General features: G+C 36.6%; 1 protein-coding gene across 1 annotated transcript; it reads left to right on the top strand.

The window, feature by feature from the left end:
- Positions 1-9683: 9683 nt before the first annotated feature.
- Positions 9684-26857, top strand: LOC307069861 (protein eva-1 homolog C-like; the record flags this gene model as incomplete). The annotated part of the gene is made up of 6 exons (XM_079728161.1): positions 9684-9971; positions 11307-11430; positions 11888-12040; positions 12776-12913; positions 14012-14155; positions 26475-26857. The coding sequence occupies 6 exons, from the start codon at positions 9684-9686 to the stop codon at positions 26855-26857; spliced, it is 1230 nt and encodes a 409-aa protein (XP_079584287.1).
- Positions 26858-27304: the final 447 nt, after the last annotated feature.

Consider the following 27304-nt stretch of genomic DNA (forward strand, 5'->3'; position numbering starts at 1 on the left):
ATTGAGGCGTGATCGGGATTGGGGTGGGCCGGACACGATCAACACATAGGCAAAGTCGGAAGTAGGGTCACGCGGGGTCAAGAGTTTTTGGTTGTGTTCCCCTAGAGATGCCAAGGGATGCCCTGCTTGGCAACCTGCGTAACAAGCTGTCACCTAGCAACAGCGGGCGGGCGCCCGGCCAGGCCCCACCCCAGCACCTCTGGTTTGCATACGAAGCTTGCACCAGGCACGGCCTCTCCCCTCAAGATTCCTGCATATGAATCTTGCCACTGGAAAGTATTTTCTTCCAAACCCTCAATTTGCATATGTGACTTTCGCTGGACCAGGCTCCGCCTCCGATCACTGAATTTGCATGTCACCATGGAAATGGCGGTTTAGCATAGAAAGCTAGAGTAGTAACCACGTGTGAGACCCACGTTTTAAAATTAATTCTATTTCTTTATGCTTTACGTAGTTTTGATTAGTAAGAAACTTTATGCCTACTGCTTCCCTGATAGGGTTTTTAATGAAAAACCTAGCCTTTTAATGAAATTTAATTTCTTCATTTTTAATAATGAGAGTGCAATACCTGCCCACCATTTCAGAATAATGATTAGAAGAGTTAGAGAGAAATTACATATATTTGATATATATACATGATATATAATATATAACATAAAATATATTTTTAAAATATATAAAAATATAGTTGTGCTAAAATAAGAATTTCCCAAGTAGTGGGGATAGTACTGCATGCAGTCCATGGCACTCTGTTATTTCTTTTTTTTTTTATATTATGCAATAAAATCACCCTCTTTTGGCGCCCAGTTCTATGAATTTAGCACATGTATATATGTGTATATCCACCACCACATTCAGGATATGGAACAGCTCCAGCAACCCAGGAAAGTCCTTGGTCTGGTACTGCTGGCCCTGTTTAAGTGCTTGATTTTTGCTAAAATAACGTTTGTTAAGTAGAGTCCTGGGTGGGGAGTTGGATGGTGAGCCAAGCCTCAACAAAGACCGCAAGGGAAAGTGAAAGAGAGAAGTTTATTACTGTACTCACAGGTCCTGGATGAGGTACACAGCACGCCTGGAAGGCCACACAGGAGGTCAAGGCAGGGTACGGGGCAGAGGGCAAGCAGCAGGACCTGCAGCTTATGCCTTTATTAGGGTCCATAGGTGATGTGTTTCTGAGGTTCCCTGGATAAGGCCAGATTGGCAATTCAAAACCATAAAAAGAGCAGGGTTTTCGTAAGCTCTGTGGGAGTCCTATCTAAGGGACCCACAAGGGGAAGGAGCTGGGAGGCGGAAGAGACTGTTTTATCACCAGGGGCTTTGGGGGACTCATATCAGTTACACTTTCTTGTGACTTTGCTGGCTGTCATCCAGGGCATGCCCTTGAGGTTAGGTTTCTGCCCACCCAAGGCCCCTGCAGGCCCCTTAGCCACACAAAAAGAATGCAGAGGCTGCAATATTATGGAGTAGTTTAACTAAACTCTCAACAGTTGTCAAACTCTTTCTTCAGACCTAACCCTTGACAACCACTGCTCTGTTCTCCATCTCTAAAAAACTGCCTTTCCCATATGTCTTGCAAGTGGATTCATAAAGTGTGTCAGCTTTTGATGTTGGCTTCTATCACTAAACATACTGCTTTCGAGGTTCATCTAGATTGTTATGTGTATTAATAGTTATGTTCTATTGTTGAGTAGTATTCCATTGTGTGCATGTACCACAGTTTGTTTACCCGTTGGCCTATTGTAGGACATTTTGGTTGTTTCCAGGTTTTGCAAATTTTTAATAAAGCTGATATGAACATTCATGGATAAGTTTTTGTATGAACTTAAACTTTCATTTCTCTCGGGTAAATACCCAGGAGCTGGACTGCTGGGTCATATGAAAAGGCTCCTCAGGTCTCTTTCCAATTAGCCTCATCCTCATCCCCAATGGGCAACCGCTGTTCTTATTTTTTTCACCACATATTACTTTTGTCTGTTTTAGAACTTCAAATAATGGAATCATACATGTAAATACTTTCAATGAAGCCTCTTTTGAGATCCACTTATGTTGGATGTGTGCATCAATGATTCATTCCTTTTTATCACCTAGTGTTATTTAGCTATATTGGTAAACTACACTTGATTTATACATTCAACAGTTGATGGACATCTGGCCTGTTTTCAGTTCTTTATTATTATGAAAAAAGCTGCTATAAGCATTTGTGTTCAAGTAATTGTGTACACTTATCTTTTCATTTTCCTTGGGTAATTCCTAAAAGTGAAAGTGTTTGGGTAATAGGTTAGGTGTATATCTAGCTTTATGAAAAACTGATAAACTATTTTCCAAAGTGTTTGTACCATTTTACACTCTCACTATGTATGAAGGTTCCGGTCATTCATTTATCCTTGCCAAAATTTGATGTTGTCAGCTGGTTAGTTTCAGCCATTCTGGTGGATGTATAGTGATATCTCATGGTGGCTTTAATTTGCAATTACCTAACGACTAAAGATGTTGAGCATATTTTCAATTTGCCAATAGAGAGATATTAAAATCTCCAACATAATTGTAATTTTTCTAATATCTAAATAACCATCCCAGTTTTCTTAGGCCTTCTGTTTGTATGGTACATATTTATACTTTTACTTTCAGTCTTTCTTTGTCCTCATATTTAGAAAGCATCTCTTTTTAAATTTTTATTTTATTGTGATAACCCTTAAAATGAGATCTATCCTCAATACATTTTTACTGTACAATATATTATCATCGACTATAGATACAATGTTATACAGCAGATTTTGAACTAATTCATCTTGCTTATCTGAAACAATGCCCATTGATTAGCAACTCTCCATATCCCCTTCCCCTTAGTACTTGGCAACTACCATTGCAGTCTTTGATTCTACAAATTTGACTACTTTAGATACCTTGTATAAGTGTAATTGTGCCATATTTGTCTTTCTGTCTTATTTCACTTAGCATAATGTCCTCAAGCTTCATCTGTATTGTTAAGAGCATTTCTTATAGCCAGAATATAGTCAAGTGTTGCTTTTATACACAGTATGATCATCATATTAGTCTGCTATGTTGCCAGAGCTGAAAGTAAGTCCTATCAATATTTTAAAGATGTTGGAACCATGTTTTAGTTGGAATTCAGTTTCAAAATACTCTTTGCTCCTCTTTCCTTGGTGGCCTTTGCATAATAGGTTTCCACATGCTCATGTATTGGGAATGAGAACTCAGCATCTAATTCCCCATTCCACTTCTTGCTCCAGATATATTTCTTTTATATGTACAATGATTTATGGAATTTAAAAATCTTAATTAAACTCTTTAATGTTTAAAAAAATTAACAGTGTTTCTCCAGGCCTACCTAGGATTCCAGAGCCAAAGATAGAGTTGAGGGTTCTTTGTAAAAGGCCAAGAATTTGCTTCCTTTTTTAGCAACTTTCTCAAGGTTTTCAGACCATCAGATTGGTGCTGTCACATGTAGAGGCTTGGACTATCAGTCTTTCTGCTGAATACTCACTGAGTAGGGTAGATGGTCACATCTTATATTTTCCCATCTCTATCTTCTCTGGTCATGTTTACTTAATGTTACAGACTATTTTTACTCAGGGATTTTCCTCAGCCCCTAATTTATACTTAACATTTTTAGTTAATACTTTTCTTTATCATCATTTTAGACATTTTATAATGAGGAACTAATAATCTATACATATACAAACAACTTCCTAGTTTCTATTTTATAAAAAAAGATTTTCACACACAGCAATACAAACTCAAGTAATATTTGTATGGGACCCTTGAACTGGAGGTGAGTTCTTGGATATTCTTTGTGTATATGTTCCCTCTACAGGTAATGGTTTGACTTCATCAGCTGCAGTACTACAACATTAGGCTATAGACAAGAATTTTGCATTACATATCAAAATTACCTTATAGTACATTAAGTGGATGGGGTTAAGGCAGGCAGAGAAGTACATTATTTCCCTTTTTTTGTCACTAAAATATTAATTCATTTTTAATATACATTTATTTATTTATTTATTTATTTATTTTTGGCTGCATTGGGTCTTCATTGCTGTGTGCGGGCTTTCTCTAGTTGCTGCAAGTGGGGGCTACTCTTCGTTGTGGTGGCCTCTCGTTGCGGAGCACAGGCTTTAGGCACATAGGCTTCAGTAGTTGTGGTGTGCGGGCTCAGTAGTTGTGGCTCATGGGCTCTAGAGCCCAGGCTCAGTAGTTGTAGTGCACAGGCTTAGTTGCTCTGTGGCCTGTGGGATCTTCCCAGACCAGGGCTCGAACCCGTGGCCCCTGCATTGGCAGGTGGATTCTTAACCAGTGTGCCACCAGGGAAGTCACTACAACATTCTTAACTGACATCATTTTTCTAGTGAAAGCCAAATCCATAAACTAGTTCAATGCATAATACCTACTTAGGCTCTGTTGGCCCTTCAGATGATCAGTTAAAATGATGCATTTTGCATAACTGTGAGAAATAGTCTTTCTTTTTGCTTTTTCTTCTTATCTTTCCTTTTTTCTCTCTGGGTACAGATCTCTCTCTCTCTCTCTCTCTCTCTCTCTCTCTCTCTCTCTCTCTCACAAACACACACACACCCAAGAGACAAAGAATGGACTCTGTTTATAGACAATGAGGGTCTTTTAGAAGCTTGAGGCTAGTGATTCTGAATCCCAGTGCCATTGTGAGCTAGATGCGGGCAAGTGAGGAAACGCACCAAATGGCTATTCTAGGACAATTTCTGAGATGCACAGGCTTGCATTTTCGATCAGTGCTGAGTTGTCTCTATTTGGCAGTTGTGCTGGAAGCAGTCCCAGAATTTTCAGGTGAGTTGATAATTTCTGATGCTGTCTTTTCTTTTGATACTAGGACAGTCTCCATCCCTACCCACCACACGCTTAGTTATTACTGTTACTAGTTATTACATTTAGTTATTTTGGTATTACTCGTTACTGTTGTGGAATGAGTATAGAAAACATCTGTGAGTTGATACATCCTAATATCATCTGATCAGCACCAGTGAAGAGGAAGGGAGCTGCACTGAGCCAAAGTATTCTTAGAGCACAGAGAATGAAGCTGATTTTGGAGTGAAATGTAAGGGAGAATAAGAAAATTGAAGTGAGAAGATAGAAGATGAGATTTTCCTCATTATAAACCCAAGAGGCGCACTTGAAAAAAAACCCACTTTCCCAAGCATTTCTTGCTGTTTTGTGGACATAAGAGTCTTGTGTTTATATGCAGAAGGAAATTGTATGCTGTCAGGGAACTGCTAAAGCAAGAAAAGGAAGTCAAGAATAAATGGCCTATGAAGTCTTCTGAGAGAGATACCAAATACCTCTTTTCTGCAGAGGTCTGAATATTGTTTGGCTTTTGTGAATGTTTCAGAGTTAGGCTTCTTCCTGTTGATACTGAAACTATCCCCAGAGCCCAGGTTACAGAAAAATTATTTCAGAGAAAGAAGTGGGTTCAAGATTAAATACTTTCCTGGAGAACAGAAAAATGGAGCCTTCACCAGCAGAGCAAAGTAGATCCTCAACACAATTACCTTAATTATTTAGGCCAGATGTCTTGTCAGCGGGGGACAGACTGTATCAGATTTGGAGGATTTTATGCCTATATTAACAAAATTCACTACAAATATATCTTTCCATTTGGTTTATGTAGCCACAGCTCTTGACAGTCCTTCCCTCTGCTTCCCTCCAGAGGACTCTTGGGGACATTACATAAAGTGACACTGGTGAACATCAGCCCTGGCCTAAGTGTCAGGAAAATGTATTCTTTCCTTGCTATATAGATAGGGAAACTGTGATTGACTCTGGGAACAAGTAAGTGGAAAAGCCAAATCCACTCTTTTAAACAATATGATGATTTGTATTATTCACAGCATCACTAGAGCTTGTGAGATAACTAAATTTTTAACTGTTCTTCAGTTTATTCTGAAGCAAGTTGGTGGCTCATGATTTAATGTTGGAAACTTATTGTTACTGTTATTTAGTTGAGTCAATAGTTTAAATGCCACATTTGATGCTACTATCCTGTTTAATTTGTTTCATTTTTGAGGATTGTATTTTTGTTGTTGTTGAAAGTATAATAAGGTTCTTGTTCCAATTCTAGAAAATACGATCATAACTCAAAGCCACTAGGATCCAGAGCCAAACTCATACTCTTATTATTACCTTTTCATAGAAGAGTAACTTCAGACACAGAGAGATTAAGTAATTGAGGGAGAAAGGAAAGAGGAAGTCAGTGCTCAAGGTCTAGTAACAAGTAGCAGATGTGAAGAGGGGGCATCAGGGTATAGATAAGAGATGAGTTGAGGGTTCTGCACCTGAGAAGTTCAGAAATTGGTCAAGAGGTAGAGAGCACAAAGGATGGAGGGTACCAGTTCAGCAAAGAGGATGTGAGGAATTGAAAGCTTCTGTCTCTTCTGACTAGGGAGTTGTTTACATTTTACAAGGGCAGGATTGTTAGATTCCATGCCTGTGTGGGATTCCACCTTCTCCCCTCAGGCCTTCCCTGTTGGGTAGGTCATAGATGAACTATTTTCCATATTTTCTCAGTAAAAGGCTACATTGTACTCTGGAACAGATTTTAGGTAGGGTATGAGATTCTGTGAACTTGTATACCTTTCCCATTAAGTCATAGGCTGATACCTTTCCTATTAGATCATATATCAGAATTGGCTTTAATGACAAGTGATTCTAAGATCCCTACATTATATGATCTGATCCTCATCAGAATATATATGTTCTGGTCATTTGAATGGGTATAGGTGTGTAGAGTATAACAGGAAATTAAAATAAGCTAAATGTACCAATAAAAGTTGAAGATGAGTGGTTGTGCATGAATCCAAGAGCAGAAGGCAACAGTGTAAAGTCAAAAGCCTAGATTTGAGTTCTAGCTCCATAACATATTTGTTTATTTCTTATCAATTTCACCTGTTGATTCTCTCTGTATTCTGAAAGTATTTCTCATACTAGTCCTTCTTGTAATATATGTGATTTTCTGTAATGATGACTTATCTTTGCTGCTTATGTTGGCTTAATCTGTAATCATCTTCTTTCCTTACCTTCTCTCCCTAATCCATTTACTTCTTAGTTTCTTAACTTTCTTATTTGCTCCATTTTTAATTTGTGCATTCTCATGTGCATGTCTTTCATCAGCTCAGGAACGTTTTTCTTCCAGCTTTAAATTTGATTATTTCTTGTGCTTGTTCAATAGTAGGCTGTTCCTCAAAAAACATCAAATATCAACATATTAGCTTGCCATTGTCTGAAAAAGATTATCTAGTTCATCTTTATCAACAATTTGATTTTATACACCAATGCATTGTTCTTGAATTATTTAAGACTCATTTTTTTCATCCATAAAATAGATATTACACCAACCTTATTTTATGAATCTCCTTTCCACCCAACTTTGTTCTCTCCTTGTGATGTCCTACTACTATTGTAAACAGGACTCATTTTTGGAAAAAAAAATCAGAAAGTTTATTCTGTATTTTGTAGATTATTTTGAAAGATATGCTCTTTTTCTGAGTTAACTAGCTCCTCTTCCTTTCTCTTGTTCTTCATTAATTTTTAACTTAAACTTCACATTAGTTGCTTTTTTCTTTGTTCAGTTTCAGGAAATATTGAGATTTGTCCTGATTAATTGTCTTTAGCTAGAGTGAGTTAACTACCTTTAGTTCTTCTCTATGTCTGCTTGCATCTTACTCTACTTTACTTTTGATATCTACAGTGATATTTTAGCTTGACTAGAATTCTAAGTTTTCTGCTCACATTACTCTACAATACTGATATGACTGCTTTATCCTGGACAAAAGTCCAGGACCGAATGTCTTCACTGGAGAATTCTACCAAACATACAAAGAATTTACACCCATCCTTCTCAAACTATTCCAAAAAATGGAAGAGTAGGGCACACTCCCAAATTCATTCTATGAAGCCACCATCATCCTGATACCAAAATCAGACAAAGACATTACCAAATAAGAAAATTACATCTTTGATGAATATAGATGCAAAAATCCTCAACAAAGTATTAGCAAACTGAATCCAAGAAGATATATAAGGATCATACAACATGATCAAGTTGGATTCATTCCATGGTCACAAGGATGGTTCAACATATAGAAATCAAGTAGTGTGATACACCACATTAACAAAAGGGAAGACAAAAGCCACACGATCAACTCAATAGACCCAGAAAAAGCATTTGACAAAATTCAACATCCATTCATGATAAAAAAAAAACTCTCACCAAAGTGGGTATAGAGGGAACATATCTCAACATAACAAAAGGCATTTATGACAATCCCACATAATACTCCATGGGGAAAAGCTGAAAGCCTTCCCGCTAAATTCAGGAATAAGACAAGGATGCCCACTCTCACCACTTCTATTCAACATAGCATTTGAAGACTTAGACAAATAATCAGACAAGCAAAAGAAATTAAAGTTATCCAAATTGGAAGGGAAGAAGTAAAAATGTCATTATTTGTAAATGACATGATACTGCATATAGAGAACCCTAAAGTATCTGCACAAAAACTGTTAGAACTAATAAATGAATTCAACAAGGTAGCAGGATACAAGATTAATGTACAAAAATCTCTTGCATTTCTTTAATAATGAAATATCAGAAATAAAAAGTAAAAAAACAATTTCGTTTAAAAACACGTACAGGGCTTCCCTGGTGGCGCAGTGGTTGAGAGCCCACCTGCCGATGCAGGGGACAAGGGCTCGTGCCCCGGTCCGGGAAGATCCCACATGCCGTGGAGCGGCTAGGCCCGTGAGCCATGGCTGCTGAGCCTGCGCGTCTGAAGCCTGTGCTCCGCAACGGGAGAGGCCGCAAGAGTGAGAGGCCTGTGTACCGCAAAACAACAACAACAACAACAACAACAACAACAAAAAATAAAACCAAAAAAAAAACACGTACAAGAAAATAAAATACTTAAGAATAAACCTAACCAAGGCGGTGAAAGATCTTTACACTGAGAAGTATAAAACATTGATAAAGGAAATTGAAGATGATTCAAAGAAATGGAAATATCTCACTTAGGGTTGGGAAAACTGCTGCCACTCACACACAAAAAATGGGGCTTCTGTTAGTAAATAAAGGGAGAAATAAATACTGTGTATTTCATTAAAATTGTCTGATGCAGGCTGATAAGACTTGAGACAATGGAATAGTATCCTGAGTTTCAAAATAGAAGAAAACAGTAGCTGCCAGAAGCTACATTGTACTCTATTTTGTTCAGACTCATCTGATATTGTTTCCAGCACCTTAAGAAGTTTATTGTCAAACGAGACAGGATTCATAAGAGATTTCCACGTATGGTGAGGAGTTTGAAAACCATTTAGAAAGAAGAAAAGTTGAGAAAATTTGGTTTGTGATCCAAGAAAGTCCAAGAAAGTCACTGTGCTTAAACATCTAAGGAAGCTTCACAGGAAAGCGGGCTCAGTCCTGTTCTATGTAACTCCACGTAATAGAAGTAGGATCATTAAATAGAAGTTGCAGCAGGGAGGCCAGGGTTTCAGTCAACATGAGAAAACACTTTAACAGAACTATCCAACGACCATGTTTCAAATCCCCTGTTACTAAAAGGTGTTTAAGCAGATGCCAGAGGACCAATTGCTGGGATTCTGTAAAAGATATTCAGGGACTGTGTGGCAGGCTAGCCAAGATGAATTTGGAGGTCCTTCACCCTACACAAAATCCTTTGGGAGTTATACAGTATTTTGCTCCATTGTCTATCTCTAAAGTTCCCTCAGGCTACCTAAAGAAAGTCCTGAAGAACCATACAGCTCATGCCTGTGAAGGAGAGAAACTGGGAATCACTTGCCCACAAAAGACATCTATCAGCATCCTTTCTGCTTTTTATGGTCGTAAAGTCCCTGATGAAAACTTTTGTCCAACTCTAACTGGTAAGACCAGTGAAAATGCCACCTGTGTGTCAGTCACAGCTAGACAGGTAAGATCCAACTTCTCAGAAAGCAAGGGCCCAGGTAACTTTGCATTCAAAAGGAAACCTATCTAATTTTATTTGAGAAAATAGTAGATTAGATATGTAATTACCAGGGAAATGTGAGTAAAATGGAAAAGAAAGAAATTAATCATAGATGGCTTGACTACACCGTTTAGATTAGAACAGTTTTGATTTTAGTTACATAATCTTAATTTGACCATTTACCTTTCTCTCTCATATAATAATAGCTAACATTTTTTGAGTACTAACTATGTGCTAGGCATGTTGTTTGGCACAGTACATGAATTCTCTCCTTTAATACACATAACCATGTGAAGTAGATACTATCTTTAAATATCATTTTATAGATGAGGAAACTGACGATCAGATAGGTGAACTGATTCTCCCAAGGTTACACAGCTATTCAGTGATAGAGGTTATTGGTGACCTAGATGGAGCTGGATTAAGGTATCTATCATTTGGGAAGCTTCCTAGGAGCGCAGTATCTAATAGAAGCTAAAATATACCTGGAATCAATTGAGAACATTATAGTTCTCCCTAGAGGCTAATGTATAAGCAGCTTCCTGACTGACATCATTTAATCCTTATCTGCTTGAGAGAATACACTCTCCATCTTTACTTTCTTGGTAGCAATTCACTTAACCTTATTCCTGCCACCACTAACTCCACTGAAGTCACTATTGATCCTCATGAAGTTACCTTTGATGGATACTTTTATGTTTTAATCTAATGTGACTTCTTCGTGTCATTTGACATAGTCTACCATTCCACCTTTCTTTAAACACTCAGTTCCTTTGGTTCTCATGATACCATGCTCTCTTGTTTTTTTTTTCTCACCTTTAAGTGTTGCCTCTCTCATTCCTATTTTAACTAACCACAATAATTGTTAGGCCACCTGGTGTTTTTAACCATTTCCAGAACCAGAGAGTATTCAACTTGGCCATATATTAAAAGCTTTCATTTCTGTATAAATTAGATCTGAAAATAGCCTTTTGCTTAACTTGTGCCAGGAATTCGTATCTCTATTTAACATACAAAGAAATACAATTTCACAGAGGCAATTTGTTGATAATCACATAGCAAGTAAGTAACAGAGCTGTAATTCAAGGCCTTAGTGTTTATGTCTAATCCATCACTATACATACATTCTCTTCTCAGAGTTCAGGAAATAGAATGTCTAGATGTCAGGGGAAAAGGAAACATTTTATTGGAAAGTTAAAGAATTTAACTTTTTAAAATTTTGTAAAATTCATTAGTGGAAATAACACATTGATGTGAACTTTTATTCAGTAATTTCTCTCTCTTTTCCTTCTTCACAAGAAACTCCTGGATGAGTGCAAAGACCAACGCTGGTGTCAGATATCTGTGAATAGTCAAATGTTTGGACAAGATCCATGTCCTGGCACATACAAGTATCTTGTAGTATCTTATAAATGTAGACCAGGCAAGTTTCACAGCGGCATTTAAAATCAAGAGGGAATTTACCAAAAAGGATGGGACCTACATAGTTTGTGGGCTCATTTATAAGTGCAATTTCTGTTTTCATGCTTAGCAATTTAAAAAGCACTGCATAATACCTTAAGCTGTATAACCCAGAAACACAAAATACTTCTTGGTGACAGAGGCTTACTTCTATTCTATAATTAAAGAAAGATTTGAAATTTACCTAAAAGTAAGAGCTTTAGCCCTCCTCTTATTTAAAAATTTTTCATGGAATCCCAAATTTGGGTTGTAATCCTTCTGATAGCTGATTTCTACAAGTTCAGATGACTCTATTATATATTTCTCCTCATTTTAAGGAGGCTTAAACTATCAGTGCTTCAAAACAGTTTAAAAATATAAATGTTGGAATGTAATACTGAATTTGAAAGGGAATCTAAAGTATCAACCTTGTTTCCTAGTGAACTACCGAATAAAGACAGTATGTGAGAATGGTACGCTGAGGCTTCGGTGCAGAAATAAATCTGTCTTGACAATTTTCTCTGCAAATTATGGCAAATTCATGGAAGGAAAACAAGAATGTGATGTAATGAATAAAAATGGACCTGTCATAGGTATGTTGGAAATAGAAGACACACAAATCTACAAAAGACTTTTCCAAATTCTCTGTTCAACATTAGTGATTTACTGAACTTTAAATAATGGACTAATATATTCCAGATCACTAAGATATCCAACATATAAGCAATGTTATGAGACTAGCATTGAATACATAATATGTACATTCTCAGCTGGTTCAAAACTATATTATGAGCAAGAGCATAATCTTGATCAGCTAGTTCAGGGCCACAGAAATGTTGGTTTTGAAAGCTATGCCTTATATGTTTTGCAGAGACAGTGTGGGTGTAAGACAATGCTTAGTTTTAAAATGTGCAAACTCAGTAGCCTCTGCCTACTCCAATTTATCCTGAAGTGTATGCCACAGAAAAAATTAACATTCTTAAGAATTTAATTGGAAAACCCAGTTACACTGACATTCTCAGTTAATAATGCAACATTGTATCACATTATTGCTAAAGTGTGTTGAAATTTCAGTATCAATAAATAGAGTCTGTGTGCAATTTCCAGTGCTATAATTTCTGTCTTTGGCCTATACTGCTCTCATTTTCAGTGATGCTGCTCTGTGATTATTGTTGCATTGTGTTGCTTCCTGGTATATTCATGGTTCTGTAGAAGGCATGTTTCTTGAATGATTCAGGTCAAAAAGCTTTGAATAACCTTTGTTGATTTGCATAAACCTTGGCATAGTTCAGGGCAAAATCTTCATAAACCTTTTTCTTATTACACAGGATTATGCACAGGATTATTTAGTTTACCTCTGGTCCAGCGATTCTCAATCAGAGGTGATTTTAACCTCTTTCCCAAAGACACTGTGTCTGGAAACATGTTTGGTTCTCACAACCGGGGGCAGTTGTTACTGACATCTAGTGGGTAGAGGTCAAGGATGCTGTTAAACATTGTACAATGCACAAGACAGCCCCCTACAACTAAGAATAATCCAGCTCTAAAAGTCAATAGTCCCAAGGTTGAGAAACTCTGCTCTAGTGATAGAGCATAAGATACCTCTGACCTGGCTCCCTCATCTACACTTCAATTCCTTCTTCTGTAAGAGACAGAAGAAAATTAATATTTAAAAATTTTAGCCATAAACATTTTCCAAGTCACTAGTCAGTACTAATATCTTTAATTGCTAAATACATATAGTTGCTGAAAATCTAAAATAATACACTGCAAACTCTATATTCAGAGCAGTAAAAAGAATTTGAGCTGGTAGGAGCTTGGAGAAAATTAGAATCTTTAAAACCCTTGGCAAACAAAAATTGTATTGCACGTTTTCAAGTACAAAAATCACAAGAGTTTCTTTCATGCATTTCAGAGGAGAGAAAACCTAAGACTAGGCATTATTTGGTATTTGACAAGAACCTGGGAGGTCCTATGGTTTTGCTTCCTAGGGAAGATAAGCCAAGATGCTGGCTTCTCTCTAAGCCAAAAGACAATTCTGGACCTGGTGTTGTGTTAAAGCCTGGCAGTATGATGTGACAGAGAAAAAAAAAATCAAGATTACCCTTTCCATCCAAGAATAATGTGCATTTGTTGCTGTTGCCCAGCATCTATTTTCCCGTCCTACCAACATCCTGAATTTCCTATTAGGAAATTATTAACATCGACTATAGTCTAATGGGACAATACTATTCACTAGTCAAAGAGTGGGCATGCTAGCCAAGTCAGGCCAATCCAGTACATATTCTTTCCATGATCATTTGTGTCTCAAGTAAAGTGATAAAGAGGATAACAGTATCCAGATTCATTTACCCCAGTGGTGGTATCCTGAATAGACTGTTTTGACTGCAAGACCATCCTTTTAGTTCTGTTTCCTTGAGACCTCAAAATATTTTGCATGTTTAAAAAAAAAACACTCTCAAGGCTGCATTGCAGAAGTACCTATTCTTGTTCTCCTATGCGTTCTACCCCTTTTTTTCTTCCCAACTCTCAAATTATTTGTTTGTTTGAATCATAACCAACAGAGTGCTTAGCTCCTGATGCTCTACAAAGAGTCTTGAGACAGTGTCAAAAGAGAGAAAACTGTACGTTGTTTGCAGATACAGCTACTTTTGGTGAACCTTGTTTCCCAGGAGTGAAGAAACAGCTGCAAGTATCTTACATATGTGGTAAGAAAAACAGGTTATCTCTATCACTTAATAAATTACTGTGAGAAAGCTACAATATTATAAATTATATTTTACAATTACAATAATAGCTAAAATCTGTATAGCACTTTTCAGTTTTAAATTTTTTTGACATCCATGTTTCTCACTTGATCATTACAATAATCCTGTGAGGTAGGTATGTATTATTCCCATTCTATAGAAAAGCAAACAGAGGTTCAGAAAGAAGAAGTAACATGTTCAAGGTTATACAGTTATTAAGTGACTTTGATTCCATTCCTGTGAGATATTCAGGAGAAAATTATAAGTAAGCAGGTATATATATATATGCATATGGATCTGAGGGTGAGACCAGTACTGAGGGTATTAGGAGCTGTATCTTTTGGGGATGCTTAGGTACAAGCGGTAGAGGTCAACGTAAGCTGATTGAGCAGAAAAAGAGTTTATTAAAAAGGCAGTGGATGTCTCAAAGCCGTTATTGAGAAGGATGTATAACCTGGCTCAGCTATACACCAAAGAAAAATGCCCCAAACTGTACTTTGGAACTTTCTGGTAAGAAAAATGCTTATTCCACTAAACAGCTGCTGCCACCAAAGAGAGAAAACTTATGTCTCTAGCTTCCAAGTCAATCTGGCATAGACACATCTGATTGGGGGAGCCTAGGTCATGTTACAAATCCCTAGTTGTAAGGGAGATTGGGAAAGTCAGTATGTAGAATTTTCATCTCCTGTGATAGGAGGTAGATTTTTCTCTGCACAAAAACCCATAATGTGAGTTAATATTGCAGTCATAGAAAGGGGTTAAGGCTTTGAGTAGCCAAAGCGGTTAACATAGCTATCACTCATATATCTTAAAATATGCTTACATTCTCCTTAAAAGGTTAATGATGTTTATCCTACTAATATTTATAGAACGGGGAAATCTCCAAACAATAAGGTGACCTAGCATGATAACTGTTGTGTATAGTTTGAAGAGAAGAGGGGCTAGAACAAAGTCCAAAGGAATATTAGCCTTAAGATACTTGCAGAGAAAAAGAGATTTCAAAGGGGACTAAGAAGAGATAAGTAAAGTATGAAGAAGATGAGAAGAATGTGATGTGAAAGCATAAAGGGAGAAGACTGATGGAAAGGAAGAAGTGATCAACTGTGCCTATAATGTTAAGAGGGACAGTGAGATGAAAACTTAGAGATAGCTCTAAGGGGATGTGAGATCACAGAGAAATTTTTATTTTTGATTTAAAATATATCAACTTTTTTCTAAACTGAGAGGAAGGAGCCATTCCATACATCAAAAATATGGCCTCATCTTCTTTGGTTTTTGGCAAATCCTTATTTTGAAATTGCTTCAGTCCAAACTCTTCACTACTTTCCAGTTCAAGAGTCCTTAGTACTTAGTGTACACTCCTTACTTCTGTGCTTTGAAATTTCATTAGTTTATTTTATTTCTTCCTCTGTTCTGTGACAATGCTTAGACCATTACCTGATTCAATGCTTAGAAATTATTCCATGGAATAAATAGGTATGATAATGCTGTCATTTAAAACTCAGGTTTAACACTAATTTAGTCTCTCACAATATATTATTTTTTTAATGAATGTCTGCCAAATATCAACTTTCTATCCATCCCCACTATATGAACAGTAACTGCAATTTCCATGCCAAATTTTCTGTTTCTTGATGTTTTGCATTTCAGTGCCTATAAAGCTGCTGCAACAAATGGACCATAGCTCACTGGACCCATTTACACTGTCTGATTATATATATGGTAAGTATCAGAAGACAATCTGCATAGTAGGACTGCCTACAAGTGAATGATTAGAAATGGAATAGCTAAATAGTTTTATTTAACACTAACTTTTCTTTTCTTTATCCTTACCCCCCTTAAAAAACTTGGATCCAAGCTGATCTCTTTCAGAATGCCTTCCTATAAAATATCTCTTCCATTCTGACACAGTCATGGGAATTTAATCTAATCTAGAGAGTCTTAAGTACAAAAATAAAGCCTCATAAAAATAGAATTTAATATTTGAAATGGTACTTTATTGTCTAACTATTGGAAATCTTGCCTAGAATGTCTGACAGTGGAGAGCTTCTTCCATAGAGTAGATCCCTTCCATGCAAACAATCTCTGGGACTCAGATGTTATATCATAATTAGATATTTAAATTATAGAGTTAAAATATAGAGTTAATATATAATAGCAGAGTCTAAGGTGATTAGTCCAAACTTCATTAATATTTGACTCATTCTCAAATGGCAAACTTCCTCCAAAAAGTTTTCTTTTATTTCATTTTTTTGCAGATTTTTGGAGGTATAATTTACATACCATAAAATTCACCCATATTAAGCATACAATTAGTGATTTTTAGTATATGCACAGAGTTGTGTAACCATTACCACGGTCACATTTTAGAACATTTTATTACCCCTAAAAGAAATCCTGTACCCAGTAGCAGCTTATATTGGATTCCCAAGAGACCTATTGACTCAAAAATAGTTAAGAATACTGATATATTATCAGTCCAATGCAGTTTTCAAGTGACTGTCAAACGCCATAGACCTTTTTGGTGAAAGTATATGTAGAAGGGTGAATTTTTGAGTAGGTCCCTTATAGATGCTCCTAGATGACTCTGCCACTCCAACATACCCAAAGCTGGCCAACAAATTGGGGAGACAGAATAGGTTACCACTCCCTTGAGACACATTTCCCATAGGGTTGACTCACTTCCTATATGGTCGTCAGGAAAAGAAGTAACCCTGCTTCATCTTATACAAATTACTCTCAGAAACATGCATGCATCTTCATTCCTTGAAATCTCTGGCACATGGATGACAATTTTCTTTTCTGTAGTAATGAGTGAAGTGTTCTGTTTGTGACTATTAGATCAATAAATTGTGTTGAGTTTTCACATCCCTCCTTTACTCCTGTGAGTTTTTGATTATGGATGTTGAGGCTATGTTATCACTTGCCTAAGATATTACATCATCCTGGTGTATTGACCTTTTATTTGTATGTAGTGACCTTTTAAGTCTTCAGTAAGTTTTATTACCCTAATGTCTATTGTGTTTGATGTTAATATAGTTGCACCAACATTTTGTGGTTTGCATTTTCCTGTTATAGCTTTAAAGTTCCTATTGCTTTCTACATTTCAGGATTGGCGTATTTTCATTTTATCCTGATTTTCAAATTTATTTGCATAGAGTTGAGCAAAGTAGACTCACATAGAACTTTTAAACTTTTAATTTTGAAATAACTTCAAACATATAGAAAACTTTTAAGAATAGTACAAAGAACTCACCTAGGTTCTCCATTTAAAAATATTTTTTGTACATCATGCAGGGACTTCCCTGACAGTCCAGTGGTTAAGACTCTGGGCTTCCACTGCAGGGGGCATGAGTTCAATCCCTGGCCAGGGGACTAAGGTCCTACATACTGTGTGGCAAAAAAAAAATATATCACATTTGCTTTGTTATTATATCACCTAACCATCTATCTCTGGGTATATATCCATAATATTATTTTTCTGAACACATTGAGGATATGTTGTAGATTTGATGTCCCAGTATTCTAAAGTAGTTCAGTGTATATCTTTAAAACTACAAGCATCTCTCATTCATAAGCATGGAACAAAAACCATAACCATTGTATATCCATACAATCCATACAAAGACATACATACAAACAATTGTATATCCATAAAACCCTTGAAATCTGGGAATTAACAGTGACAAAAACCACCATTTAATCCAGATACCCTTTTCAAAAATTTCCAATTATTTCAATAATGCTCTTTATAACTATATTTTTTTCTGATCTAGGATTCAATACATGATCATATGTTGCATTTACGTTTCATGTTTTTAGTTTCAATGTAGTCTCTTACAATCTGTAACAGTTCCTTTGTCTTTTCTCTCATGATCTTGACATTTTTGAAGAGGCATGGACCCACAGTTTTGTAGAATGCCCATAAGTTCAGTTTTGTCTAGTGTTTCCTAATGATTAGATTCATGTTATGCACTTTTGGCAGAAATACCATAGAAGTGATGTATTTGTCCCATTACTGATCATGTTATCTTTGAAAACTTGGTTAAGGTCATGGGTTCCAGTTTTCTTTACTGTAAATAAATTTTCCCTTTGTAAGTAATACGTATCTTGTAGGGAGATGCTTTATATGAATGTCTTGTTCCTCAACAAACTTTCACTCACTATCAGTGATTTTTGCCTGAAAGAATTAATATTTTGGTTGCAAAATAGAGATTTTCCAATTCTCATTTCTTCTACATTTATTAGTTGTAATTCTTTTTTTTTTTTTTTTTTTTTTTTTTTGTGGTACGCGGGCCTCTCACTGTTGTGGCCTCTCCCGTTGTGGAGCACAGGCTCCGGATGCACAGGATCAGTGGCCATGGCTCATGGGCCCAGTCGCTCCGCGGCATATGGGATCTTCCCGGACCAGGGCACGAACCCGTGTTCCCTTCATTGGCAGGCGGACTCTCAACCACTGCACCACCAGGGAAGCCTAGTTGCAATTCATTTTTAAAAAGAGGTTTCCTTTCCCCTCATTTATTAAGATACTTCCATTGGTTTTTTTTTCTTTCATTGGTTTTTAAATGCAGTGTCTAGGTGTGGATTTCTTTTTATTCACCCCGATTGGCATTCATTGGAATTACTGAATCTGTGGACTTCATCAGTTCTAGAAAATGTAAGCCTTTATAACTTCATATATTACCTCTGCTCAGTTTTCCTCTCCTCTCCTTCTAAGCCTCTGATTAATCATATAGTAAAGTTTCATACTCTATCCTTCATGTTTTTTATCTCTTGTATTTATTTGTTATCTCTATGCTGCATTCCAAATAATTTCTTCTGGTCTATCTTCCAGTGCTCTAAATTCAGCTGTATCTGATCTGCTGTTAAACCTATCAGATTAATTGTAATTAAAATTACTATATTTTTATTTACAGAATTCCTTTCGGTTCTTCTTCAAATCTACTGGGTCATTTTTATGTTTTTGCTCTATATGCATATTTTCAATCTCTTATTTACATAAAATATATTAAACAATGTTATTTTATATAGTGTTCCTGATAATTCTTTATGCTCCAAATCACTATACTGCTTCTGGATCCTTCAGGAATTAGGAGTAGGTTGGAGTACGAGAGAGAAGTAAGGAGACAAAATGGTTTTAACTGAATAGTGCTGTTGTAATATGGTATTAGTGTCCTGTAGGTGGCAGGTGCGCTAATGTTGGTTGTTTCCCTTTGGGGATCCTTTTGGGACGTTCAATACTGCACTTTTTCTGGACATAATGATGCACTCTTTGTCTTAACTCTCATGAACCTACACAGCTTTTAAGTTTCATTAGGTCCCATTTGTTTATTTTTCTTTTTATTCTCATTACTGTAGGAGGTGGGTCAAAAAAGATCTTGCTGTGATTTATGTCAAAGAGTGTTCTGCCTATGCTTTCCTCTAAGAGTTTTATAGTTTCTGGCCTTACATTTAGGTCTTTAATCCATTCTGAGTTCATTTTTGTGTATGGTGTTAAGTAGTGTTCTAATTTCATTCTTTTACATGTAGCTGTCCAGTTTTCCCAGCACCACTTATGGAAGAGCCTGTCTTTTCTCCATTGTATATCCTTGCCTCCTTTGTCATAGATTAGGTGATCATATGTGCGTGGGTTTATCTCTGGGCTTTCTATCTTGTTCCATTGATCTATATTTCTGTTTTTGTGCCAGTACCATACTGTCTTGATTACTGTAGCTTTGTAGTATAGTCTGAAGTCAGGGAGCCTGATTTCTCCAGCTCTGTTTTTCTTTCTCAATATTGCTTTGGTTATTTGGGGTCTTCTGTGTTTCCACACAACTTGTAAATTTTTTTGTTCTAGTTCTGTGAAAAATGCCATTGGTAATTTGATAAGGATTGCATTGAATCTGTAGACTGCCTTGGGTAGTATAGTCATTTTCACAATATTGATTCTTCCAATCCAAGAACATGGTATACATCTCCATCTGTTTATGTCCTAGTCACATTCTCTGATGTCCACTCTGGCTCAAGGGAAGCAATACACTTTATCTTTCAACCAAAACTTGGGCAGTGAAGGCTGCTCCTCACCAACTGTATCTCTGCTTTGTTATTTCAAACAACTCCAGCTAGCCTCTTGTTCCTGGACTTTTTAAAAAAGAGCCCGTTACCAAGTTCTGTGTGCTTCAAACTCCAGGGGATACAGATAAAGCTTGCTCCAAAATTATCTTACATGTTTTACTTCAGTAGTAGTACAAGGTAGGCCTGTAAACTTATTTATCTCAGCACATCCAGCAGAGATGATGTGGGGTTGGAGGTGACACATCCATACTTTATGAGGGTAAAAATTTCCTCATGTGAAAAAGGATAGTGTATGAAAAGCACTTAACCAGAGAGGGGAAACAGCACTCCACACACTATCACCTGGTGGAAGATGCTTCAAAGAAATTTGTGCTACCAGCTTCTTTCCACAAGCACTCTCTCATTCTTTTATATAGCCTGGAGATGGATGATTACGAGCTAGAAGTCACAAAACTGTTTCGGAGTCAGCCCTTTATAAGTCTTGCTCAGATGTATGGTCAACTACCTCTCTTTAATGTGGAGGTACTTGGACCTATTGTTCTCAACAGCAATTCTGTGGCAGGAAAATTCCTATTCTAGTATCCGTTTTTATAGTGTATTCTAACTTTTTGTGCTCAGTGGCAAAAATTTAAGGTAAAGTTTTCATCACAATCACCTTCTAAGATAAGGCATAAGGCTACTTGAGGGAGCAGCTGTTGAAATGATTAGAGCTTTAGACTGAGAGATACATAAGTGAGTTTAAAACAAATTTTGTTCTGTGCGGTGTGTAACACATAAAGCTGATGTGCTTTAGTCTGTGAACAGTGTCATGTCTAAGAAGCACAGTTCAATAGCTGAATATATTTTTAAAAGAGGTAAAGTTCTTTACTTTCATTTCTTAAAATCTTGAAAGGGTATATGTAGACCATAGCAACGTTTCTTTAAAACTCCTTTTCAAGCTTCTGTAGGACTTTGTTAAATATTAACTTTTCAGAGCTTTTTTTGGGAAACATTTGTGTTTCTTTTACACATCTTACTGAGAATCTTCAGGGATGGGGTGGCAAGAAGGCTGAGTGTCATATGTCTATTGAGGAGACTGTATGCTTTCTGAGGGCAAAGACTTCATTCATCTTTATTGTGTCACCAGCAGTATAGTACCTAGAATTCAGAGGTGGGTAATAAATATTTGTTGAACATTTCACTGATCAAAGCAAGTCACGTGGCCATGCTGGGTTCAGTAGGAAAGGGATGTATAATGCTTCTATGGGAAGCAGCACTTCATGGTAAAAAACTGGAATATCTGGTGATGTTTTGTGCTGGTCTCGGACTATTGATAGTGATGTCATCAGCTAGAAATGTCTAGAGGCACTCACTTGGACCCATAATACACATAGTGAGCTCCTAAAGACATTTCCCTTTTCAGAGCCAATGTTGTGGCTGGAAGAGCCCTTGTGGTTATTATGATTGCAAGACACACCTCAACAACAAACATCAGGGAACGCTGAAAAAAATCAAAGCAAGTTTTATTATTTATAGATCCTGGATGCTACACAGCATACCTGGGGCCACACAGTGAGGTCCCAGGTAGAGAGAGGATGCGGGGTTCTGCCTTTATTGGGATTGAAGGTAGGGTGCCTAGAGTTCCACAGGTTCACTCTTTATTGGTGAATTTAAAACATAAGAATAGGAATTAAAGTGCAGGAAAGGAAAAGCCAGAGCTTTCTAAACAAAAGGAAACTTGGGGTTGGGGGTGCCCTGACTCTTTATCTAGTAGCTGGCAATGCGTTTGTTTGTGATGGATGTCTTTGAACATCAGAAATCAAAAGCTAATAGGCACTTACACCACGGGTGAACAATAAAACCATCTAGCATGAGTTATCCTTCAGGTCACCAAATATTCAGTATGGACAATACAATTACCTATTATCTATCAAACAATAAATCACTCATAAGTCCTAATCACTGACTGTATTGAGCTCAAAGTTTGGGATCTCTAGGTGGTATGTGGTAGTCTCTACATTAAGTCCAGATATGACTCCTCTTTTTTTTTTTTTTTTTTTTGCCGTACACGGGCCTCTCACTGTTGTGGCCTCTCCCATTGCGGAGCACAGGCTCTGGACGCGCAGGCTTAGCGGCCATGGCTCACGGGCCCAGCCACTCTGCGGCATGTGGGATCTTCCCGGACCGGGGCACGACCCCGTATACCCTGCATCGGCAGGCGGACTCTCAACCACTGCACCACCAGGGAAGCCCAATATGACTCCTCTTGATCCAGAAACACCTGAACTAAAAGTGACCGGAGGTGGAAAGTATTGTTTGATTAGGCCTTTGTTCTGTTCCCTGGGAGTAATTATCCCACTGTGTCCTTAGCTATGAATCTTAGCATTTTCCTTTAGAAAAATCTTTTTTTTTTCTTTTATTCTTTTTGGTAATATTTGAAGGTAGTATTGAAATATGAGGCTGTAGTTAGGGGCTGAGAAGCTCTCTGGGAATACTTCTTATCCATGAAAGGGTTATTTTAAAATCCACAACCATCATATTTTCCATTAGTTCAGACTTATTTTTATTTTAGCAGTACATTTTCTAAAAGTTATTCAACTTTTTAGCTATTTTGTTTCAGTCAGATCCATGTACCAATAGCTGTACCCATAATATTTTTTAATGTTAATTTTATTGGAATATAGTTGATTAACAACCTTGTGTTAGTTTCAGGTATACAGCAAAGTGATTCAGTTATACATATACATATATTCATTCTTTTTTAGATTTTTTTCTCATATAGGTTATCCCAGAATATTGAGTAGAGTTCCATGTGCTATACAGTAGGTCCTTGTTGATTATCTATCTTATCTATAGTAGTGTGTGTATGTTTATCCCAAACTCCTAATTTATCCCTCCTCCACCCACATTTCCCCTTTGATAACCATAAGTTTGTTTTCCATATCTGTAAGTCTATTTCCATTTTGTAAATAAGTTCATTTGTCTCATTTTTAAAAAATTAGATTCCACATGTGATATCATATGATATTTGTCTTTGTCTGACATTTCACTTAGTACGATAATCTCTAGGTCCATCCATGTTGCTGCAAATGGCATTATTTCATTCTTTTTTATGACTGAGTAATATTCCATTGTATATATGTACCACATCATCTTTATCCATTCCTCTGGCATTGGACATTTAGGTTGCTTCCAGGTCTTGGCTATTGTAAATAGTGCTGCAATGAACATTGGGGTGCCTGTATCCTTTCAGATTATGGTTTTCTACAGATTATGTGCCCAGGAGTGGGATTGCTAGATCATATGGTAGTTCTATTTTGAGTTTTTTAAGGAACCTCCATACTGTTCTCCATAGTGGCTGTACCAATTTACATTCCCACCAATAGTGTAGGAGGGTTCCCTTTTCTCCACACCCTCTCCAGCATTTGTTGTTTGTAAACTTTGATGATGGTCATTCTGACCGCTGTGAGGTGATACTTCATTGCAGTTTTAATTTGCATTTCTCTGATAGTTAGTGATGTTGAGCATCTTTTCATGTGCTTTTTGGCCACCTGTATGTCTTCTTTGGAGAAATGTCTATGTAGATCTTCTGCCCATTTTTTCATTGGGTTGTTTGTTTTTTGATACTGAGCTGCATGAGCTGTTTGTGTATTTTGGATATTAATCCCTTGTCGGTCACTTCATTTGCAAATATTTTCTCCCATTCTGTGTACCCACAATATTTTTAAAACATGTTCTCTCTCTACACTTAATTAAATCTTACAGATTTCTGTAGGAGAACTATAACCTTAATTTCTTTTCCCTGCATCATTTTTTATTTTATACACCATGAAAGGATTTAATAGGTACCAAATTATTTGATTCAGAGTTTAACATTTCTCCATCTTTGAAAGACATTTTTTTCTGGACATAGAACCCATTGTTAAAAGTCTTTTTCTTCTATCACTTTAAATATGTCATCCCACTGCCTTCTAGCCTCAATGGTTTATGATGGGAAATCAGCTGTTAAAATTATTGAGGATCCTATGTACATTATGTGTCACTTCTCATTTGCAGGTTTCAAAATTCTTTTCATCTTAAACTTTCAACAGTTTTGTTATGATATGTCTAGGTATGAGTATCTGAGTTTTCTAACTTAGAGTTTGGTGAGTTTCTTGGATGTGTAGTGTTATGTTATTCACCAAATTTGGGGAGTTTTCCGTCATTATTTCTTCAACTACTCTTTCTGCCTATTCAACTCTCTCCTCTCTTTCTGGGACTCCTATTATGCATATGTTGGTATGTCTAATGGTGTCCCACACGTCTCTGAGGCTATGTTAATTTATCTTCATTACTTTTTCTTTCTGTTTCTCAGACTGCATAATTTCAAAGAACTAAAGGAAAGTATGAAAATGATGTCTCACCAAATAGAGAATTTCAATAAAGAGAAATTATAAAAATTAAACAATATAAATTCTGGAGCTGAAAAGTATAACTAAAATGAAAAGTGCACTAGAGAGCTCACAGCATATTTGAGATGGCAGAAGAAAGAATCAGTGAAATTAAAAATAGGCCTATTGAAATAGGAGGGACAGATTCTCTAAAGAAAGCAAGTTGAAATAGGAATGATAAAATAGGTATAGGTATGGATTAGTTCAGATTAAGGAAGATGAGGGAGTTTGTTTTTGAGAGTCGAGATAGGAACGAATAGGTGGGGCACTGTAATGGTAGACACATAACATTATGCATTTATCAAAATCCATAGAACTGTACAACATAAAGAGTGAATCCTAATATAAACTATAGACTTTAGTTAATAATAATATATCACTATTGATTCATCAATTGTAACAAATGTATTACACAAATGAAAAATGTTACTGAGTTGGCCAAAAAGTTCATTTGGGTTTTTCCATAACACGGTTAGATCCTATAGAATATAAAGTCATTAAAACAAATTTAGAAAAATACCTGAAAGATCTACATCAAAATGTTAACAGTTAGCATTCCTAAGTGATGATATTGCCGGTGTTTTTTTTCCATTTTCTGAGTTTTATCATAATATATTTCATGTTTATAATTTAAAAAGACAAAGATAAAAAGTTAATCCATCTCTCAGTGGGAAAGAAAGGCTATCTGGTCATTTCATGAAAAGATCATAATATTGTGAACATAGAACTGCTATAAAAATAAAGTCCTTTTAAAAAAAAAAAAAGAAAAAAGATAATACTGTATATATAATGTTATCTGCTTTTTTCCAAGTAAACTCTCAGTAGCAGTTTCCCCTGTCATAATAAATAATTTTTAGATATCCAAAAAGACAGCTAATTATAGGTAAAGGTAATAAAAAGATAAATTCTTCTTTCTGAATTGATAGCAAGGGGAGAAATATGTGTCTCTCTGGTGCACTGTGTTGCATTTAATATGGAACTGGTGTGAAATAAGCACCTTCTTTGAAGGTAGGAATAGGAAGTGTACCATTTTATTCTCTGTACTTTGAACTTTGACAAATGAAAAATGCATATCCAACTACTATCTTTTGTTTGAGACATTAGGAAAAAATCCCACTGAACCATGCTTGGGCTCCACATTTATAAAGATTAAATAAACATGAAGTCCCAGTCCAATTCTTATTCAATGTCTTAGTGTGCTCAGGCTTCCATAAGAAAATACCATAGACTAGTTGGTTTAAACAACAGAAATTAATTTTCTCACAGATCTGGAGACTAGAAGTTTCAGATCAAGGTGCCAGCATGGTCGGTTTCTGGTGGGAACTCTCTTCCTATACTGTAGACATCTGCCTTCTCACTAGATGTCTTTAAATGGGAAAGAGAGAGAGAGACAGAGAGGGAGGGACACAGAGAGACAGAGAGACAGAGAGAGACAGAGAGAGAGATCCTTATGTTGTCTCTTGTTATAAGGGCACTAATCCCATCATGAGGGCCCTACTATCATGACCTTATCTAAACTTATTTTCCAAAGGTTTCATCTCCAAATACCATCACATTGAGGTTAGGGCTTCAAAACATGAATTTGGGGGTAGCTACACAATTTAATCTCTAGCATTCAGGAATACAAAACCATCAAGAGACTAAAGAACTGGTTTGTCATTTATTCTTTGTTAGTTTTAGTATTTCTCATATCTGCCCCATTACAGAGTATTCTCAGAAGGATCTACCTTCGCTAAGTGATGAGATCAATAAATACTTGTCTCCTTGAACAATGCCCATGATCCTTATGGGTGACTGGTTTATTGTTTTCCTCACAGGCATCCCTGAGAAAATGGGCCTGTATTTCCTGTGCGGTGTCTCCGGAGGTCTTATCTTTCTATTATGCATCTTTACTCCCAAAGTGACCTTTATCCAGGACTTGAAAGAAGTTTTCTGGTGTATAAATTCCAAGTTGGGCAAGAGAAAGCTACAGGACCAAGAGGAAGAAGAAGAAGATAACCACAACGATGACAGTTCTTCTGGCTCCTCTTTCCATCATTTTACTCACACCTATCCAGCCTCAAATAGCCTGTTTTGCCCTGAACTGACTGCAGTTTTAGAGCGTGCAGCTAAGGAAAGAAACCAAGAAAGAGATGAAATCTGGATAGCCAAAGAACCTAGTCCTTATGCCATTTACAAAGTCAAATCTGCCACAAAATAAAATGACCCAGAATATGCTATTTACCTGAGTACCAAGTGTAAAGACAGATGATCGTATGTTTTAAATACAGAAATGCCACAAAATACTGGGTAATAGGGATGGAAAAGTATTATTGTTAATATATCAGTTTTCAAAGGTCTGATTGAGACCATGAGCTTTCAGGTTACAGTAAGGCCCCATAAGCTATATGACCATACTAAATTTTTTAGAAAGGTCTACAAAAAGGAAAATAGAAATGAGGTCATTAGTGTGAAAGTTTATTAATAAGCAGGGGAGTAAGCCCTGGAATTTTTGGTAGATAGGGAAAGAAATTACAACATATAAGCCTAGGATACTACCTATATCAATGAGTTCACCTGATGAAAAGATACTTTTAAGCATATATTTAGGATTTTATAAAGGCTCAGAGATGAGGTGGAACAAACACTTGACAAGGAGTAGTTACAG

This window comes from Hyperoodon ampullatus, assembly GCF_949752795.1.
Source record: "Hyperoodon ampullatus genome assembly, chromosome: X".
NCBI classification, from domain to species: Eukaryota; Metazoa; Chordata; class Mammalia; order Artiodactyla; family Ziphiidae; genus Hyperoodon; species Hyperoodon ampullatus.